General features: G+C 42.8%; 1 protein-coding gene across 1 annotated transcript in view; it reads right to left on the reverse strand.

Moving 5' to 3' along the window:
• The window catches only part of eif4e3 (eukaryotic translation initiation factor 4E family member 3), a 33,608-nt gene extending 20,418 nt beyond the window's left edge, over positions 1–13,190 (reverse strand). The window contains exon 1 of the mRNA XM_060936874.1: positions 12,839–13,190. Within this exon, the coding sequence (XP_060792857.1) occupies positions 12,839–13,014 (176 nt within the window). The 5' untranslated portion in view covers positions 13,015–13,190. The remainder of the gene's footprint in view (positions 1–12,838) is intronic.
• Between the last annotated feature and the right edge of the window lie 8,946 nt (positions 13,191–22,136).

Here is a 22,136-nt window from a genome sequence, read left to right on the forward strand (position 1 = left end):
TGTCTGTGTCTATGTGTCAGCCCTGTGATGACCTGGCGACTTGTCCAGGGTGTACCCCGCCTTTCGCCTGTAGTCAGCTGGGATAGGCTCCTGCTTGCCTGCGACCCTGTAGAACAGGATAAAGCGGCTACAGATAATGAGATGAGACATTCACGAAAAATATTTTTAAAGTTTGTCATGTGGTGCCCCCCCACTGACTGTGAGTGGTTGGTGCCCCTGGGCACTGTGCCGCAGGCCCATATAGTCAATCCAGCCTTGGTTCGAGACGTTTTATTCCCTTACAGGTTTCAGAAACAGAAGAACTACCAAAGCCATTTAAGCTTTTAGGACACCATAAATGGGCTCCATGTTCCAATGTCTAAATATTCTTAATTTCTTGTTTAGAAAAAGGATGGCAGGTTGTATAACATAAGATAGCCTTTTATTATCCCACAAGGGGAAATTTACATTGTTACAGCAGCAAAATATATAAAGAGAAAAAAGATAAAGGCAGTGAAGGAGTAGTGCAAAAGTATATAAAAGAAATAAACTACAAATTTAGAGATAAAAATTAACAAATTTGCATAAATTAACAGGTTTGCAGATATATAGTTAACATAAGTGTATTACAAAGGTGATATTGCACGTCCAAGTATTGCACAGGTATTATTACCAGTATTACCCAGGTGGTATTGCACAAGTAAGTCGGTATATCGCACAAGGGCCATTTTAACCATGTGTAGCTAGCAGTTCGCTGTAAAGTACTGATGCTGATAGTCAGTGCACACAGTATACGTTCAGAGGGATTTCAGTGGATGTAGAAGTGATCTGGACAGTATTGTTCATGATTGTGAGGAGTGACTGGTGCTGTGCTTGGTGAGGTGCCGGCTGTACAGTCTCTCAGCAGTAGGGAGGAAGGAGCTGTTGTATCTCTCCTTAACATAGCACAGATGGAGGATCAGGTCACTGAAGGAGCTGCCCAATGCTGCTACGGTCTCCTGCAGTGGATGGGAGGTGTTCCCCATTAAGGATGACAACTTGGCAAACATCCTCCTCTCCCCCACAACATCCACTGAGCCCAGTGTACATCCCAGGACAGATCCTGCCTTCCTAATCAGTTTGTTAAGTTTTTTCCTCTCTGCTGTTGTGATACTGCTTCCCAACAGACAACAAATATCCAATTACAGGCCTGTGAGAGGGCGGCGCGGTGGTGTAGTGGTTAGCGCTGTCGCCTCACAGCAAGAAGGTCCGGGTTCGAGCCCCGTGGCCGGCGAGGGCCTTTCTGTGTGGAGTTTGCATGTTCTCCCCGTGTCCGCGTGGGTTTCCTCCGGGTGCTCCGGTTTCCCCCACAGTCCAAAGACATGCAGGTTAGGTTAACTGGTGACTCTAAGGTCAAGTTTACATTAGACCGTATGTGTCTCATTTTCTTCGCGGATGCACTGTCCGTTTACATTAAAACGCCTGGAAATGCCGGGAAACGGGAATCCGCCAGGGTCCACGTATTCAATCCAGATCGTGTCTGGTCCGGTGCTGTGTAAACACTGAGAATACGCGGATACGCTGTGCTGAGCTCTAGCTGGCGTCTCATTGGACAACGTCACTGTGACATCCACCTTCCTGATTCGCTGGCGTTGGTCATGTGACGCGACTGTTGAAAAACGGCGCGGACTTCCGCCTTGTATCACCTTTCATTAAAGAGTATAAAAGTATGAAAATACTGCAAATACTGATGCAAATACTGCCCATTGTGTAGTTATGATTGTCTTTAGGCTTGCCATCCTTCCACTTGCAAGTGGTAAGTGACTTGCGCACAGCGGCTCAGTCCCGAATCACTGCTCGTGCACTTCACTCGCGCGCTCTGTGAGCTGCGCAGGGCCGGAGTGCGCACCCTCCAGAGGGCACTCGCTGTTCAGGGCAGAGTGATTTGGAGCGCAGCTGCTGAGGAGGAAGCGATGAGCCGCACTGACACATTTCTCAACTTACATGCCGAATTAGTCATGTGATTAGCGTATCCGTGTATTGGCTTTGCTGTGTGCATGCGAATCGTGTATTGGCGTTGCTGTGTGCACGCTAATCGTTTTTAAAAACGTTAATCTGATGATCCGCTGATACGGTCTAATGTAAACCCCACCTAAATTGACCGCAGGTGTGAATGTTAGTGTGAATGGTTGTCTGTGTCTATGTGTCAGCCCTGTGATGACCTGGCGACTTGTCCAGGGTGTACCCCGCCTTTCACCCGTAGTCAGCTGGGATAGGCTCCAGCTTCCCTGCGACACTGTAGAACAGGATAAAGCAGCTAGAGATAATGAGATGAGATGAGGCCTGTGAGAGTTTAACCCGGTTCCAAAGACCCTCACTTTTCATACATTAAAGGAGGACAGATGTACTTCAATTCGTACTTCAATTCATGCAGCCACAAGGCTGGTTCATTATCAAGTTCGTGGTCCCATTGCCCCAAAACACAGAAGCAAATTACTGGTTGCTTTCTAGTACAAAGTTCAACCCTTGTGCCTCTCCCTAGCATGACAAGTGCTTTCAAGGTTTTTCCAGATGGCCTCATCTCTTGTACTATTAACCTTATCAGCTGGACCCAGCGCGTTTCCTTAGTCACAGGATCCTGACTTTACTTCAGGGACTGCTAAACTGGAGCCCATCTACATTAATGTGTGTACTCAGCAACCACTGCAGCACACCAGAGCACTACAGAAGGCATCTTTCTAGGGACTCCTAAGCTTATTATTGCCTTTCTAAACAGGGCAAGGCAGCTACACTCATGATCCCTTTGGAACCTGGTGTGGGAACTCCCCCTTGTGTTCAAGTCCCATGAGGACCCTCCTTGCACCTGTGCATGAGTACGCTCATTTGAAATGGGTGTCCCTGAAAACGACCTTTTCGCTAGAGATCACTTCAACTAATGTTCTAATAAACTCACTTTGCATGCATTGATGGCAAGATGACTTCAGGGTGACCTTGTGTCCGAATCTGGGATATCTGCCCAAGGTCATGTCACCCAACTTTGTGAATCAGTTCAAATGACCTTTCGACTGTGCTTTGTTCAACAGAGGTGAGCTTGCGATGCCAGGTATGCTCCCTACGGTGTTATTTGCATTTAATGCAAATCCTGCATCAGCATGCAACTAGCATTTTCTCAAACCCATTTGCGTTAATAGGAATGTATGTCTGGGGTGATTATCATGTTGGAACATCCATCTACAACCAGGTTCATCAAGAATTCACATGATGCCATAAATCATTGCAAGAGTCAAATTACATCAATATGAAATTCTAACCCTTTTTTTTTTTTGCCTCCCTCACGATCCTCTTCCTGGATTTCTTCAGCTGTCTAGATTTTCAGGCTACATCCACACAACAACAGCAACGAGATTTTTTTTTTAGCAGGTAAAAAAAAATATATATATATATATATATATATATATATATATATATATATATATATATATATATATATATATCGCGTCCACATGGGCAACGGATCAGTAAAATATCAGGTACATATGGCAACGCAACGCTTGCTGAAAACGATGCAATACACATGCCACACCTCTACGTGCGCTGTAAGACGGTCCTATCAGAGACACCAGAACAATAGAAGAAGTAGGACGCATGCGCATAAACCCCTTCTTCTACCCGGCGTGAAGCACTGTCAGGAACAAACACACAACAACAAGAAGATGGCTGCGACTACGCAAGGAAATCGTGCCTTCTGTGTGTACAAATTAGTTTTATTAGTGTGCATAGTTTTATATAACTTAATTTTCTTATTGTGTGAGAACATTTTGAAAAGCATTTTTATATAATTTATATAACTTTTTATATTGTGTGTGAACATTTTGAAAAGCAGTCTTATCCAATTAAAAAAAGAAAAAGAAATTCTATTCACTATCATGTTTACTTGTTCTAGTCATGTGGTTGTGACGTCATCGTAAACAAATCCGTTCTACTCATCCAGACGACTTCGCAACGGCGCTGTTGCCAGATTTTTCCACTCTGGAACCCGTTCTCAAAAAATATCGTTTTGGGGCACCCAAAACGCCGGTGCCGTGTGGATGCCAGGCCAAAACGATAAACAATTTTATCAGATTCACCTGAATCCGTTGCCGTGTGGACAGGGCCTCAGACTTGTGTATTAATGGATGTCTATTAAAACTATTGTCTATAATCTGTCTCCTCTAGTTTAACCTATTGTGGTGGATGACAGTGACAAAGAATTTTATGAGTGCAAACACGTAGATGGTCGAACGCAACAATGGTTTATTTACGGCTGAAAGCAACTTGAAAAGGTTTTTGTCTGTTTTTCCAAGTGACTGTGTATGTTTTGCATTAAAAATATTCTTTAGAGAGTTAGGAAAATCACCTTACAAGCAACCATAAAAACAAGAAAATAAGCAAATATAGTATACAAAATAGCATACGTGAAAATGAAGGTGCCAATTTAATAATTATATGGTTATAAGAATGGCATGCAAATCAAGCATAATACAAGCAAATGGGTTGGAGAAGAGATATCTGAACTAAAACAAAAAAGAGAAGGCACAGACATACCAAAAAAAAAAAAGGATCTGAAAGGTGTGCAGCAGTGTAATAATCCAGACCACTGAGCCCAAGTCATGACCAAGACCTGAGTGTATCAAAACCGAGACAAGACCAAGACTTTGAGGGGTTGAGATCAAGTCAAGACCGAAGCAGGGTGAGACCAAGTCAGGGCGGCACGGTGGTGTAGTGGTTAGCGCTGTCGCCTCACAGCAAGAAGGTTCTGGGTTCGAGCCCAGCGGCCAGCAAGGGCCTTTCTGTGCGGAGTTTGCAGGTTCTCCCCGTGTCTGTGTGGGTTTCCTCCGGGTGCTCCGGTTTCCCCCACAGTCCAAAGACATGCACAGTTAAGGTTAATGTTGGGCTGAAGTGTCCTTGAGCAAGGTACTTAAAGCATATACGCAGAGCCATAGCCTCACTTTCGTTTATAAATGCCTTGAGACCTCAAGAATGGCAGAGGAAGCAGAGGAATAGTTTTAAGCATCAACAATAAATCTAATATAGTAATTTTTACGATTAAAGTGATTCATATAGGTAGCGGTCTGAGTGAATAACCTTGATGTCCATAACGTCACAGCAGGAAGGCTATCGGCCTCATCGCCATTTCCGATCTACTAAAACACAGAGTTGACTGCAACTCCGATCCTCCATTTTGAGCTAATTTATCGCCATGCCACGTAGATGTGTTGCTGGTGGGTGCAGCAACACGACAGAAGGTGGATTTACATTGCATTCATGGCCCAAGAATGTTCAAACTGCAAAGATTTGGACACGTTTTGCGAGAAGTTCATGGGCACATTCGGCGCCTATGAAGTGGTCTCTCTTGTACACATTTTACTGAAGATTCGTAAGAGACCAGTGATCAGTTGAGGAGCGTTGGCTATAAGCCCGTATTGAAAGAGGGTGCAATACCAACAATTAAAGAAAAAGAAAACTACAAGAAAAGGAAAGTATTTATTTTTATTTTTTTAAAGGAAAGCGAGTTCAGTTGCACCAGTCCTCCCGGAGTGAGCCGAGGGTTGTTGCTAAAACCCGGGACGGGACATATCGCTCGGGCAGTGACCTCCCTGCAGTTGTTGCTAAACCCGGTGACATCCCGTTCCGTCCTGGGTTTTAGTAATTGCCTGAGCCCAGCAGTAATGGCGGAACACAGTATTAAGAAAAGTGAATGAGTGGAGCCGCCGTATGATTTCTAAACTGGACATTGCTGCCATCTCGCCCTTACGTGGAAGAAGTGAATGAATGGAGAACTGAACAAACAACTGAAAGTCAGATTGTTTCAAAAATAATCAGCCTTCAAGAAGCGAGAACACAGATGGGTAAGCTCCGACTCTCGTTTGGTTACCAAAAAAAAAAAAAAAAAAGTTGTTTACCTGCATTTAGATTAATACACGTAACTTGTATTGTGTGTTTAAGTTAACGGTATAAGATTATTTAATTTGCTTCAGAATGCGATTGTCTCAGTTCATCTGATTATTTAATTAGCCTTTTACGTTTTATCAGTGAAAATGCACGTACATATAACTTATGCAACATATAACACCTATCCTGTTTTAATGAGAGTCAACCCACAATCAGTGAAGTCAAATCAATCTTAGTTGAGCAAGTCGGTAACGGTATTTCTTACCTTCACCATAAATTTTTATTGATATGACTTTGGTCTATAGCTGTAAAAGGCCTCGGCCTTAAAACCGGTTACCGCTGTGACGTCATGCACTCAGGGCTGGCTGGCTCAGCTCGAATGCCAACTTTGCGGTCGATTTTAACTCTCAAAAATATATAATTTTTTTTATTCCCATTTATGCAGCATACAAGAGTCAAGGATGGAGATACTATCCACTCAGAAATGTATTTTAAAATAAAGGCTCTATGTATCTCCTTTAACCCCTGACTGCTCTCCAGGCGCTGTAGTATGGCTGCCTACTGTTCTGGGTGCGTGTGCATGTGTTCACTGCTTCAGATGGGTTAAATGCAGAGGGTGAATCTCACTTGTGCTTCAAGTGTGCAAGTAAAGGTTCCTTGTTCAGGACCAGACCAGCGTGTGTGAAGAGGGGTGACAGCTGTTAACAGTAACTAAAACTTAAAATTGGCAATGAATCACGTTATTGGTTGCATCCAACTGCAGTAATGATGTTATGTGACAAATAAATCAGACAACACAGGCAATTTAGTGAAATCCCCACAGAAAATAAAATCCAGAGTCCTCTATGCCTGAGACCGAGACAAGACCGAGCAAGATTGATTTTTTATCTGTAACCGCTTATCCCGTGCAGGGTCGCGGGGGGCAAACTGGAGCCTATCCCAGCTGACTATGGGCGAGAGGCAGGGTACACCCTGGACAAGTCGCCAGCTCATCGCAGGGGTGACACATAGACTAGTATGGTCTTGAAACATTATGTTCATTCTTCTGGGATACAAACCAACAAAAATATATTCATGATGTTCTCTTGCAACTAACTCATATTAACCAGATCATCAGTATCATTTATTATTTCTGAATTGTCACATCCGACACGTTTTCGTCTATACAACATGGAATAGTAATACTATAAAACATTTCCAAAAGATAAAGAAAAAAAAAATGTATATCTCAGTAGCTCATCCAAAGTGTAAACAGGACTTCAATCCCTGCTACTGAATAACCTTTACCGTTGTTGCTCAAAAGGTGTGTATTAACATCAGGTTAAAGTGCATATCCTGGACCAATTTAGTGGTGTTTTTTTTTTTTTTATATGAAAGTATGTCCCTTTACACACTCATCCAGAAGGGTAATTTTGCACAAGGCCATCTGTCTACAGCAGAAAAAAATAAAAATAACAAAAAGCGTCTGGAAAAATCCCAAGGGAGTCTACAGCCAGACTGATCCAGATTCGTGATGTCACGTGCGGATCCGCCAGCAGGCTCAGGGACAAACACAGGAACACCTAATTTAGAGTATAGTCTCTTATTTCTTACTCTGGCAACAGTCAACTTGTGAATTGGCGATTTCCTTGGTCTTTTTCTCGGCTCTGCTTGGTCCTCGGCTTCGAGGGCCTCAGTGGATGCGGCACTTCGCCTTCTATCAGGAGAGACGGACACGGCTGGCTCCTTTGGTGACTCTGACACAAATGGAGACGGTGTTGCTTTGGGCATTCTGACAGATGGAACTGCGTCTTTTTTCAGATCAAGTTGCCTCGCGAAGTCCATTTCCCACCGCAAATAGTTCTCAAAGTCGTCGGGCTTTATGAAGTGAGCCCCACGTGGTCTGTTGCATGTTGCCAGTTTTTCCGGGTGCCTCGCACGAAGCGCTCCCATTTCTCTCGCATTGTCCGTAGAGCCTCCTATTTTCCGTTTCAAAAAATATTAAATTCCGTTTCAGAGAATGGCTAATTCCGTTTCAATTCCGTTTCAGACAATTTGTTTCAGTTATATGCTCAAATGACAACTAAATGGGCATTTTTAGATTTTCAACGTATAAAATACATAATTCAGAATCAGAATTCTTAAGTACATGTAATAAATGCATGAAATTTTATGTTTCAGGTAACTGGTGTTGGGAGGCATCTGCATGTTTGTTGTCCTTGTGCATCTATCCCTGTAATCCTGCTTTACTGGCCTGCTGTAGTACAACTTCATATAAAGCTTTAAACTTTCTGTACACAGTCTAATATCTTAATGCACCTTAGAATCAACACGAAATTTCACTTCACTGAAAATGTGTTTCTTTCATTTATTTAAGACTGTAATTAGTGCTGTTAACTTGATTGTTGACTGGCTCCTGCGATTTTCTTTAAAACTTTATATTGTATATTAATACTTTTATGGTTATCCTTACTCTTTATACATGTACATTTAAATAAAACAATTCTCAGTTATCATTTTATCCATGTTTTTCAAACTTTTATTCGTTATGCTTACAATGTTTTCAGTGCAACGACAGGTCTAACAAAGTGTGTGACAGTGTCCATTTAATATATACTTGAAATGATTCAAATTATTTAACAGTTAACTCTATTATTAATTTACATTTTGCCTGTAAATTATTCATTTAATAATGCACAAGTCTTCAAACTCTTTATATAGAAAATCTTTCTTCGGAACATAACTTCTTATTTAAGAACATAAACCATTAAATCATGAAAATAATCAGTTGCTATTATATCATGTTAAACTGAAAAGTCTTGGTGCAAACTACTAATGGAAATCTGACTGTTCAAAATCTGCCTTCAAGATCACCATTACAGTACAGCATTAGGAGTTCCCTTGTGCTTGAAAATATTCGGTGGGCATGCGTTAATGCGTGGGAACGAGATCCTATTCCGTGGCCACGACTTCTTTAACGTGTGGGAACGAGATGATTATTAGGTGGCCACGAATTAATAACGCGTGGCCACGAGAAGTGTTAGTCATTTCATCACTGAGACTGTTGACTTTCTGACATCAGTAGCTTCAGCCGCAAATATGGACAAGTTTGATCTGATTTCATTTTATTTTAATCTAGGAATGAATTATAATGATATCCTTAAATCACTTGCAGTTAGACATGGAGTAATTCTGAGCAAGAGACACTTAATTCGGCTGCTCAAAAAGCACGGGCTCAAACGTAGACAATATGCTGACCTCGGGGAAGTTATAGATTTCATCATACAGGATAAATCCTGTATTTATTGCACAATTGACAGCCGCTCAAAAACTGGACATCATCCCATCAGGCTGGAACTTGAATCATCTCGTGGCCACGCGTTATTAATTCGTGGCCACCCAATAATCATCTCGTTCCCACGCATTAAACAAGTCGTGGCCACAGAATAGGATCTCGCTCCCACACATTAAACAAGTCGTGGCCACAGAATAGGATCTCGCTCCCACACATTAAACAAGTCGTGGCCACAGAATAGGATCTCGCTCCCACACATTAAACAAGTCGTGGCCACAGAATAGGATCTCGCTCCCACACATTAAACAAGTCGTGGCCACAGAATAGGATCTCGCTCCCACACATTAAACAAGTCGTGGCCACAGAATAGGATCTCGCTCCCACGCATTAAACAAGTCGTGGCCACAGAATAGGATCTCGCTCCCACGCATTAAACAAGTCATGGCCACGGAATAGGATCTCGTTCCCATGCGTTATTAACTCGTGGCCACGGAATATTTTTTTTTTTAACCCATGTCACCACAGGGGCTCCGTAGATTCTGTTTCTGAGCACTAATTCTGTTTCTGACCCCAATTTCCGCGATTTCCGTCCGTTTTCCGCGATCGCAGAAAATCAGAGGCCCTATGTCCGGTCTTTTGGGAAATGATGAGTACTAATCCCATCAAGCTTGGTGTTGCTACACCCTCTGACGATACATCTATTAACCATTTTAATAATTACATGACAACGAAGAAATTTGCAGAAAAACGCTGTCATTCTCGTAAACAAACCAGCGCTGACGTAGGATTCAGAAGGAGGCGTCCCACATGCGATGTCACGAAAATCAATGTTTGCCGGGAAATCCAAATGCCAAGTTTTTTCAGAGGCGGACCAATTTATACTTACACTGTAAATTCTGCTCATACTGCCATATTTATACTGATAATTCTGTTTATATCGTGCTATATTGCCCTACTATACTGTCAGACTGCTGTTCCCGTTTACATTGTTCATTGTGTTTATACTGTCATTCGTCACATTTAAATTTATACCGTTAATTCCGTTCACACCCACATTTGCCATATTTATACTTTCTGGATTGTCACTGTCTTTTCTTAGATAGCTTTAGCTTGTGTGTGTGTGTGTGTGTGTGTGTGTGTATGCATATATATAAAGTTTATATCTTTTACCTGTATTTTATATTTCATGTTTATTACTGTTTGCACCGCGGATAAGAGGGAAACGCAATTTCAATTCTCTGTATGTCCTGCACATATGGCATTACTGACAATAAAGTTGACTTGAACTTGAATTCATCTCAAATGGCTTGATTTCAACTGAGTTTTTCTGGTACTGCGCAAGGTAAAAAAAAAAAAATTGCACAAAATTTGACAGATATTTGACCAAAGTTTAATATAAAATAAGAGAATTCCATTGATCTTGCTCCTGAATGTACCCGTGATATGCACTTTAAACACTCAGACTCACCTGGTTTGGGTCTCAGGTTACATTCATGTGTTATTTAAATCACCATGCAACAAAGGTTTCAGAGTTTAGTCGAAATATATTTGTTCTAAAAATAGATTAGATTAAAAATGTGACAAGTTATTATTAGGAATAGTATAAATAATGAGTCATAAGTGTGTGTATATATATATATATATATATATATATATATATATATATATATATATATATAAAAAATACACCACATATACACTTCATAAATATCTATATAAATATATAATTAAAAAAAAAAAATTATATATTGTAATTATATATTTATATAGGGGCAGCACGGTGGTGTAGTGGTTAGTGCTGTCGCCTTACAGCGAGAAGGTCCTGGGTTCGAGCCCTGTGGCTGGCGAGGGCCCTTCTGTGTGGAGTTTGCATGTTCTCCCCGTGTCCGCGTGGGTTTCCTCCAGGTGCTCCGGTTTCCCCCACAGTCCAAAGACATGCAGGTTAGGTTAACTGGTGACTCTAAATTGACCGTAGGTGTGAATGTGAGTGTGAATGGTTGTTTGTGTCTATGTGTCAGCCCTGTGATGACCTGGCGACTTGTCCAGGGTGTACCCCGCCTTTCGCCCGTAGTCAGCTGGGATAGGCTCCAGCTTGCCTGCGACCCTGTAGAAGGATAAAGCGGCTACAGATAATGAGATATTTATATAGATATTTATGAAGTGTATATGTGGTATATATATATATATATATATATATATATATAGTAATTATATATTTATATAGATATTTATGAAGTGTATATATGGTATGTAGTATATATTTTTGTAATTATATATTTATATAGATATTCATGAAGTGTATATATGGTATATATTTTTATAGGTGTATTAATGTAGTTTGGATTTCGGGGTAGTTAAAAAGGGGTGGGAAATTAAAAAAGTATTGTACTTCTTCCCACTCCTTTTTCGAACAATGTGCGGTGTATTGTAATGTCTCAGCTCTTTATGTTATTTTATTTAGTTATTTTGTGTCACGGGGCGGCACGGTGGTGTAGTGGTTAGCGCTGTCGCCTCACAGCAAGAAGGTCCTGGGTTCGAGCCCTGTGGCCGGCGAGGGCCCTTCTGTGTGGAGTTTGCATGTTCTCCCCGTGTCCGCGTGGGTTTCCTCCGGGTGCTCTGGTTTCCCCCACAGTCCAAAGACATGCAGGTTAGGTTAACTGGTGACTCTAAATTGACCGTAGGTGTGAATGTGAGTGTGAATGGTTGTCTGTGTCTATGTGTCAGCCCTGTGATGACCTGGCGACTTGTCCAGGGTGTACCCCGCCTTTCACCCGTAGTCAGCTGGGATAGGCTCCAGCTTGCCTGCGACCCTGTAGAAGGATAAAGCGGCTAGAGATAATGTGATGTGTGATGTGATTTTGTGTCACTTTCTCGTTGTCTTTCTTTTGTATGTACAAATAGTTACATACATTTTTTTATACATGTTCGAAATAAAAAATAAATTCAATCAAAAAAATAAGCAAGTATTAAAAACTGAAAAATAGACAAGAATTAAAAAAAAGTGCTGCTATTCACATACTTATAATACAATATATAAATCAATAATATAATAAATCAATCGGATATACGTTTGCTCAGGGAAATAAATAATAGTTTTCCTTCATGAGGGAAGTTTTCAGTTTTCAAGGCAGAGCTGGACACCAAAAAAAACTCAGATTTCGGTTCTGTCCAAAACTACAACACCGAACACTATAATAGTGCGGTTCCTATGCCAATTAGAGTACTATTTTTGGCACACTACTTAGTGCACTTGTTTGCGGTTTTGGACGCAACCATCACCTGCGACTGACGCGCGAGTCGACCTACTTCTTTAACGTTGCTAGCTAACATCAGAGTGAGTGATATTAGCTAGCAGGCTAACTTTATCCTAGCATGAAGCAATGTCTTTATAAACATTCTGTCCAGCATAAAGCTGTACGCATCATGTTAAAAACAAGCTAGACAAATTCTACATTTCTCTTAAAAGACGAAGTTATAAATTAGCATTAAAAAGAGTTAACAGCTCGAATCAGTGAAGCACCTGACAGGCTGTAAACACTGGGTCACTGGATGCTCGGGAAGAGCTGGGCCTGGACTGCTAACCTTTGTTAGGAAGCATGACAAGGCAGCCAAACAATTCAATCTTAAATAAAAACACACAGGTCTAAAGGAGTTAATATGGTCGGGATGACCCACCTATCGAGCCAGAAGGTCCATGGAGAATGGAGAGGGAGTGAAGTCCCGTCCTCGACGGTGTTTGTGATGTTTTCCAATTCTTTCTCGTCGATGTGAATGTTATTTTCTGAAGAGCTCACAGGGCTGCTTCGCCTCCCCGCGTTCAGCTGCAGATTCTGGGCTGCGGGTACCGCCATTTTAACTGATAATCTGTTAACCAACGCTTAAAGTGTCACCGACAGAGCTTGTTTTTACTGCCGCATCAGAAAACAGTGATGTTCTCGGCGCTGCTGACTCATTTGCCGCTCGGCTCTGCCGGCTGCTCCGCCGCGTCACTGCCACAACAAGCCCGAAGTCCGCAGGCGCTGGGGGTGAAGCGAGCAGCTGATTCCTGTCGAGAATGACAAGCAGCACAACATGTTTCAAAATAAAAGCATGTGGACTCTTTCAGTAAATAAGATAAAAATAATTATGCCAGACAATATTTCTGTGAAGAGTTATTTCCTGCAAAAGGATAAATGTATTTTCCTGAGGCGACATTTTGACTATGATTGAACTAAATGTCGCAGAACTTTCACGTCATTTCAGGGAAATGTTGAAGATTACAATTTATTTTTTTCACGGTCCGGGTTCCATCAAATCCTGCGCTCTGATTGGCTGGCGAGCGGGTCTGTATCCTACGATACGGACCTCTGGCGACTCGCTTGTTCACAACAACAACAAACATAGTAGCATTTTTGTCAACATTTATCTTTTTTGAAATAAGATTTATTTATAAGATTATCAAAAATCTTATAAATTTTTGCCAGCATTTCTCAGGAGAATAGCATTAATTTTACAGCATGGATAGCGATAACGACAGTGTTCACAGCGAAAGCGAGTTTTACTACCCTGAGGAAGAAGAAATAAAAGAAAACATTTCAGGAGAAAGCTAAAAACCTCTAACTGTTGCTAACGCCGAGCAAAAACATGGCTGAATCCTGAATGACTCCTATTTGTATAAATAGGGGATTACATAGGCGGCAAAATGTAGTTTTTTCCTTGCCATGGAAGTGCACTTGTATACCGAGGAGGAAGCCATTTGCATTACAGCCGTGAATGAGGATTCAAAATGGCGGCTCGCCTCGGTTTTCCCTTTCGGGCGCTCTCATTTTCTGTTAGAATTTGGTAAAGAAAAAATAAATATATTATTTACCAGCTTAAGGTCGGTCCATATGGTGAAATACCGTGACCTCGGCCTTGCTCAGTACTTTCAAGACCTCGGTCACAGTATTTCACGATACGGACCAACCAGCTGGTAAATAACATGTATGTATTTACTAAAATAATTACTGTAAAAGGGCGGCACGGTGGTGTAGTGGTTAGCGCTGTCGCCTCACAGCAAGAAGGTCCTGGGTTCGAGCCCCGGGGCCGGCGAGGGCCCTTCTGTGTGGAGTTTGCATGTTCTCCCCGTGTCCGCGTGGGTTTCCTCCGGGTGCTCCGGTTTCCCCCACAGTCCAAAGACATGCAGGTTAGGTTAACTGGTGACTCTAAATTGACCGTAGGTGTGAATGTGAGTGTGAATGGTTGTCTGTGTCTATGTGTCAGCCCTGTGATGACCTGGCGACTTGTCCAGGGTGTACCCCGCCTTTCGCCCGTAGTCAGCTGGGATAGGCTCCAGCTTGCCTGCGACCCTGTAGAAGGATAAAGCGGCTAGAGATAATGAGATGAGATTACTGTAAAAAAAAAAGTTTGTATTTTATGTATGACACGGACATATGTGGTTAGCACTGTCGCCTCACAGCAAGAAGGTCCGGGTTCGAGCCCCGTGGCCAGCGAGGGCCTTTCTGTGCGGAGTTTGCATGTTCTCCCCGTGTCCGCGTGGGTTTCCTCCGGGTGCTCCGGTTTCCCCCACAGTCCAAAGACATGCAGGTTAGGTTAACTGGTGACTCTAAATTGACCGTAGGTGTGAATGTGAGTGTGAATGATTGTCTGTGTCTATGTGTCAGCCCTGTGATGACCTGGCGACTTGTCCAGGGTGTACCCCGCCTTTCGTCCGTAGTCAGCTGGGATAGGCTCCAGCTTGCCTGCGACCCTGTAGAACAGGATAAAGCGGCTACAGATAATGAGAATGAGAGAATTACTGTAAAAAAAAAAGTTTGTATTTTATATATGTATAATGCGTGGTTAGCACTGTCGCCTCACAGCAAGAAGGTCCTGGGTTCGAGCCCAGTGGCGGACGAGGGCTTTTTTCTGTGTGGAGTTTGTATGTTCTCCCCATGTCTGCATGGGTTTCCTCCACAATCCGAAGACATGCAGGTTAGGCTAATTGGTGGCTCTAAATTGACCGTAGGTGTGAGTGTGAATGGTCGTTTGTCTCTGTGTCAGTCCTGCGATAACCTGGCGACTTGTCCAGGGTGTACCCCGCCTCTCACCCATAGTCAGCTGGGATAGGCTCCAGCTTGCCTGCGACTCTGTAGAACAGGATAAGCGGCTACAGATAATGGATGGAAGGATGGATATGTATAATGCATAGTAAAAGCATTATACAAACTTGCATAAGCAGACAAGTCATGCATCTCTTTACCTCCAAAAAGGCCTTGCTCAAACCTGAGGGTTTCTTCAGAGTTAAGGGAAAATTTGGAGAAGGAATACACTAAACAGCTGTAATTCTGCAAATGTGCAAAGAGAAAACCAAATAATGTCTCTAATATGTCTTACAAAGGGTGTGTAAATATCTGTCATCATCTTCCTTGTCCACCACTATTGCTAGGTCAAGGTCCATGTGGACCCCATTGACACACACGTCATATTAACTGGAGCATAGCTTTATGCTTTCCCATTTCTGGGCTTGGGAAACAACCATTCACACCCATGGACAATTTAGAGTAACCAGTTAACCTAACCTGCATGTCTTTTGACCATGGGGGAAACTGGAGGAAACCCATGGAGTACAGGGAGAACATGCAAACTCCATACAGAAAGGCCCCCCCGTTGGTCACTGGGCTCAAACCCAGAACCTTCTTGCTGTGAGGCGACAGTGCTAACCACTACACCACCATGCTGTCCCTAGTGTGTAAATGTCCAGTCTTCTTCTTCTTCTTTTGGCTGCTCCCGATTAGGGGTCGCCACAGCAGATCTTTCGTCTCCATTGCTCCCTGTTTTCCGCATCCTTCTCTACCACACCTGCCACTTTCATGTCCTCTCTCACCACATCCGTGTATCTCCTCTTTGGCCTTCCTTGTTTTCGTGTGCCTGGCAGCTCCATCCTCAACATTCTCCTTCCAACATGCTCTGCATCTTTTCTCAGGATGTGCCCATACCATCTCAGTCTCATCTCTCTTAGCTTAATTCCCAAGCTCTCCACATGTGCTGTCCCTCTGATGTGCTCGTTCCTTATCCTATCAAATCTCATCACTCCCATCGCAAACCTTAACATCCTCAACTCCGCCACCTCCAACTTTGCCTCCTGTCCCTTCGTTAAGGGTACGGTCTCCAATCCATACATCACAGCTGGTCTCACTACTGTCTTATACATCTTACCTTTCACTTTTGCTGGGACTTTCCTATCACAAATGACTCCCGAAATCCTTCTCCAACTGCTCCACCCTGCCTGCACTCTCTTTCTCACCTCACTATCGCAACCCCCATTTTCCTGCACAGTTGACCCCAGGTACTTGAATTCACCAACGTTCTTTACGTTTACTCTTTGCATCTTCACTACACTCTCATCCCCATTCTCATTGATGCACATGTATTCTGTTTTGCTACTACTCACCTTCATTCCTCTTCATTCCAATGCATACCTCTATCTCTCCAAACCCAGCTCAACCTCCTTTCTATTTTCACCACATATCACATTTCAGTGTGTAAATGTGTTCAGTGTGTACATTGCTTAAAACATTCTTGTAAAATCCAGCAAAGAGGCATGTACAGGATGGTCCCATTTTAGTGGCCATGCTGATACTGCTTATATGAAAGTACTGACAATTTCACAATGATATTTTGGTGGCAGTGTTCACCTGCAAAGGTGTATACTGGCTAGATGGCAAGTTCCCATTGTGACGATGCCACAACTATCCAAGAGAGCAAAACTGACTGCTTTCTGGGCAGGGGAGGGATGGCATACACTTTCTCTCCTGTCAATCAAATGTTATGATTTTGGTATTGAATGAAATTTTCTTAGATATATTGTTGATTCAGTTAATTATGTGAGGTTCATAATAATAATAATAATAATAATAATAATAATAATAATAATAATAATAATGTATTATAATATGTTTAATAATGCATTTAATAATGCATAATAATGTTTCATTTATTTCCCTTCATTATTCCAGGGTCTTATAAATGATGTCTTCAGAGACATGTTGGGGAAATTTGTCATCGCTTACATAGATGGCATTCTCATTTGCTCACCCTCATGTAAACAAGCACATACCGGCCAGAAAGCTACAAAATCACCTTTATATCAAGGAAGAAACATGTGAGATCCATGTGCACCAAGTCTCATTCTTAGGAAACGTTATCAACCAGAGTGGAGTTATCATGGACCAAGCAAAAGTCTCTGTTGTCAAGGAATGGTCTGTTCCTACCACAGTAAAGGAGCTGCAGAAATTATTAGCTTTTGTGAACTTTTATAGAAGGTTTAGAAGATGATTTAGCCCATCTTGAAGCATCTCAACTCCTCACAGTCATTCATAATTGATGTAGACATCTCAGAGAACAGGGCTAGTGTTGTGTTCTCCCAGCAACTTGGAGAGAGGCCAAAGCATCATCCAGTGGTATGTTTCTTTAAGAAGATATCACGAGCAGAGTGAAATTATGATATCAGGAACAGAGAACTCCTGGCAGTCAGACTAGTGCTAGAGGAGTGGCACCACTGGGTAAAGGGAGAATAACACCCATTCACCATTTATGCAAACCATAAAAACCTGAAATATCTTCAAGATAGCAAAGCAACTAAACCTTCGTCAGCCCCATTGGGTCCTGTTCTTCTCATGCTTTCAGTTTGCCATGTCATACCGCCCTCGATCCAAGAACACCAAAGCTGATTTCTTATCACACGTTTATCCAGCATTGCCCAAAGAACTGAGTAAAGAATTCATGTTCCCTAAGTTATGTTTTGTCAGCACCATCACAATCCTGAGCTTTCTGAGGCCAATAAGAGGCAGGTGCCACCTCAATGCAGTACAGACAAGACTTATGTGCCATCATGCCTCAGAGACAAGTTGGGTGTGGGCCCACATTTCTCTCACTTTGGGTCACTCCAGGGTTCATAAAACATATCAGCTCCTCCAACATAAGTACTGATGGCCCAATATGGTATCGGACATCAATAAATTAATCTCATCATGCACTTCATGTGCTCAAGCAAAGGTCCCGTAGACTCTGCCTGCTGGGAGACTCATGCCTCTGCCTGTCCGTCAAAGTCCATAGTGTCATTTGGTTCTTGATTTCATCACTGACCCTCCCCTCTCACAAAACAGCACAGTAATCCTGGTCATTGTAGAGCATTTCTCACCCCACCATGTCCCATTACCTGCATTTTCCTCTGTCTTTGAAACAGTTGAGTTATTATTTAACCAGATCTTCAGGTATTGAGCGTGATTAGGGAGCCCAGTTCACGTTGCAAGTTTGGAAGAACTTCATGGATAAACTTGGAATCACCATAAGTTTCACATCTGGATACGATCTGCATGCTAAAAGACATGTAGAGAGAACCAGCCAAGACATCGGCCGATTCCTAAGAACTTCTGCGCAGACAATCAGAAGGATTGGTGATGATTTCTCTCATGGATTGATTAAGCCCAGAACCCATTATGCCACTTAGCCACACAACTCTCACTTTTCCAATGCATCTTAGCATATAAACCAGTTTTGTTCTGTGGAATGCTAAACCCACTAATTCACCTGCTGTGGATAAGTGATTCAGGAGAAGTGAACAGTTATGGGAGAACACCCACCAGTGTCTCTAGCAGGTGACTCTATCAAACAAGGAATTTGGAGCAAAACCCATGTATGAACCAGTGGATAGTATGTGACACATTCATGTTAGACATGGGTGTTGAAAACTAATCCACAGATACAAAAGGCCCACAGATGGGCCCTTCAAAGTTCTGTAAAGGATCACTGAGGTAACCTACAAACTGGACCATGTTTCAAGACTAAAACCCATAACCCCATATCACTACCACCAACTCCTCAGGGCATTGAGGATCAACCTGCATACATAGTCAAGGAAATCCTGAACTCATGCTGCAAGGGTACATCTAGAGGCTGACCCAGAAAAGATTCAGCTCCCAGAGTGAGCCCTTCACAGGGGCTGTTCTGTCATCTCAGCACCAGATTCAGTCATGGACTCAATTTTCCAGATTCCATAAACAGCATCGTATTATTGCTGATCTGGACTGTATTACCTGTCTTCTACTGCCATTATAATGTTCGTACTCACCTGATTACTGATCATACATGCTGATCACACCTGGACTCAATCACACACACTCCTGTAAATAACCCAGACTCATCCATACACAACGGAAATTCTTGTTCTGAGTTTATTCACAACAATACCAAGCATTTTCATTTTGTGCGCACGCTGTTTTTTTATGTTGTTCTGTTTTCCTGTTTTTTTTTAAATCATTATATTCTCTTTTTCAGTCTCTTGACCCAAGCCTCTGTTTTTGACTGTTGATTTGGATTTGTTCACGTGCTGTAATAAAGTCTGCCTGCACTTGCAACCATCTCTGCCAATTGACAATTAGCTCACCTGTTCCTCATTACGTCTCCATTGTACTTTATAAATGTCACTCAGTTTGTAGTTCACATTGCTGTACAAGATTATCTAATAGAATATAAGAACACGGGCGGCATGGTGGTGTAGTGGTTAGCACTGTCGCCTCACAGCAAGAAGGTTCTGGGTTTGAGCCCCATGGCCGGCGAGGGCCTTTCTGTGCGGAGTTTGCATGTTCTCCCCGTGTCTGCGTGGGTTTCCTCCGGGTGCTCCAGTTTCCCCCACAGTCCAAAGACATGCAGGTTAGGTTAACTGGTGACTCTAAATTGACCGTGAGTGTGAATGGTTGTCTGTGTCTATGTGTCAGCCCTGTGATGACCTGGCGACTTGTCCAGGGTGTACCCCGCCTTTCGCCCGTAGTCAGCTGGGATAGGCTCCAGCTTGCCTGCGACCCTGTAGAACAGGATAAAGCGGCTAGAGATAGCGAGACGAACGAATATAAGAACACCATGAGGAACTCTGCTAAAGGCATCGCCATAGTACGTGGTGAGCTAGATGTTTTTGCCAAATTGTGATGATCAAGGTGCTAATACAATGAACTGGTTGTAAAGTACACAAAAACCAAGAAGAGGAAGCGCTCACACTGCTAAGTCTCTGTTTAGTTTGTCCATAGCAATCTGCCTGCTGAAATTACAAAACTGTTCGGCAAAAAACCATGACAATCAGACAGTGAATTAACTGGTATGTTTGTGTTTATTTTCTTTCCCCATGTTGGTGTAAAATCATAGTATACAAATACTTTGCTATGCAGCGACAGGTTGCACAATTATGACATCTTTGTAGATTATGAGTTTAAATAAAGTACACAGTGTTTAAAATGTGTGGTTTTGTGATTTCAGTTGTAAGGGCAGAGACATGGCTCCCTCAGGCCCCAGTACAACATGATCTGGACAGACAGAAAATAGTTCAGAAAGAGGTGTGAGCAGGTGTGGAGGTAGCACATGTAAGCAAGACAGCAGGATTATAGGAAAAGTGTGTTGAAATGGAAGATCACTTGAACAGACTGACAGGCATGCAGAGCCCCAGCTTCTTGATCAAACCCATCTACGATGTCCTGCCAAGTCCATCAATTTGGGGCTAGAGTTGCTCTGGAAGAGGGTCTCTAGAACATATTATCAGCAGCTGGCCAAAAGCCCCAGAGATGGTCAATCCTGCTGGTGTCACGACCAGGTGTTTAAGGCTACATCCACACGACAACGGCAACGAGATTATTTTTTTTTAAATATCGCATCCACATGGGCAACGGATCAGTAAAATATCAGGTACATATGGCAACGCAACGCTTGCTGAAAACGATGCAATACACATGCCACACCTCTACGTGCGCTGTAAGACGGTCCCATCGGAGACACCAGAACAATAGAAGTAGACGCATGCGCATAAACCCCTTCTTCTGTAGCATCAGCCACATACCGTAAAGTTTTGATTATTAATCAGTAGCGTAAAACGAAAGACGTGGAAAGAGGAATGAATGGGGGTAGATGGAAGCCGGTACGCCAACATTCTGATATCCTCCAGAATTCTTTAATGGTCCGGAATAAATTGAATGCTACACGTTGATGGATTACTTTGTTCTTCTATGCCCTTTTTGAGGAATGTATTGTTGGACTTAAACCAACATCTGAAGAGGTGAGATCGCTCCTTTTTTTTTTCCTATTTTTGCTGGCGGGATTGTTTTTGTTTTTGGAAAGCGCACGGGCAGTGCACGGTTTGGTTATACTGCTTACGCAGTGTTTGGACTAAAGACTCTGCCCTAAGGGCTATTCCCTCACTCTCTCTCTCTCTCTCTCTCACTCTCTCTCTCACTTTGCACCATTACACAATAAATATTCACAGTGAAAATATTTTGTAAGCGCGTTTCATGAACCAAGTTATAGGATTTGTTGACAACTCGCATCGAGTTCGTTACACTTCTACCCGGCGTGAAGCACTCACAGTCATGTGGTTGTGACATCATCGTAAACAAATCCGTTCTACTCATCCAGACGACTTCGCAACGGCGCCGTTGCCAGATTTTTCCACTCTGGAACCTGTTCTCAAAAGATTTCGTTTTGGGGCACCCAAAACGCCAGTGCCGTGTGGACGCCAGGCCTAAACGATAAACAATTTTATCAGATTCACCTGAATCCGTTGCCGTGTGGACAGGGCCTAAGGTATTTTCAGAAAGCATCTCTACCAACATCAGCACCAGCAAGCATCACTGTTCTCCCAGTAATTAGATCATTTTTGTGAGAGCCAGAGAACAGTCTCAGACACAGCCCAGAACGACAACAGGCCAACTCACCAAGCTGTGAGATCTCATCTCATCTTATTATCTCTAGCCGCTTTATCCTGTCCTACAGGGTCGCAGGCAAGCTGGAGCCTATCCCAGCTGACTACGGGCGAAAGGCGGGGTACACCCTGGACAAGTCGCCAGGTCATCACAAGGCTGACACATAGACACAGACAACCATTCACACTCACATTCACACCTACGGTCAATTTAGAGTCACCAGTTAACCTAACCTGGATGTCTTTGGACTGTGGGGGAAAACGGAGCACCCG

Source organism: Neoarius graeffei, chromosome 13 (genome assembly GCF_027579695.1).
Source record: "Neoarius graeffei isolate fNeoGra1 chromosome 13, fNeoGra1.pri, whole genome shotgun sequence".
NCBI classification, from domain to species: domain Eukaryota; kingdom Metazoa; phylum Chordata; class Actinopteri; order Siluriformes; family Ariidae; genus Neoarius; species Neoarius graeffei.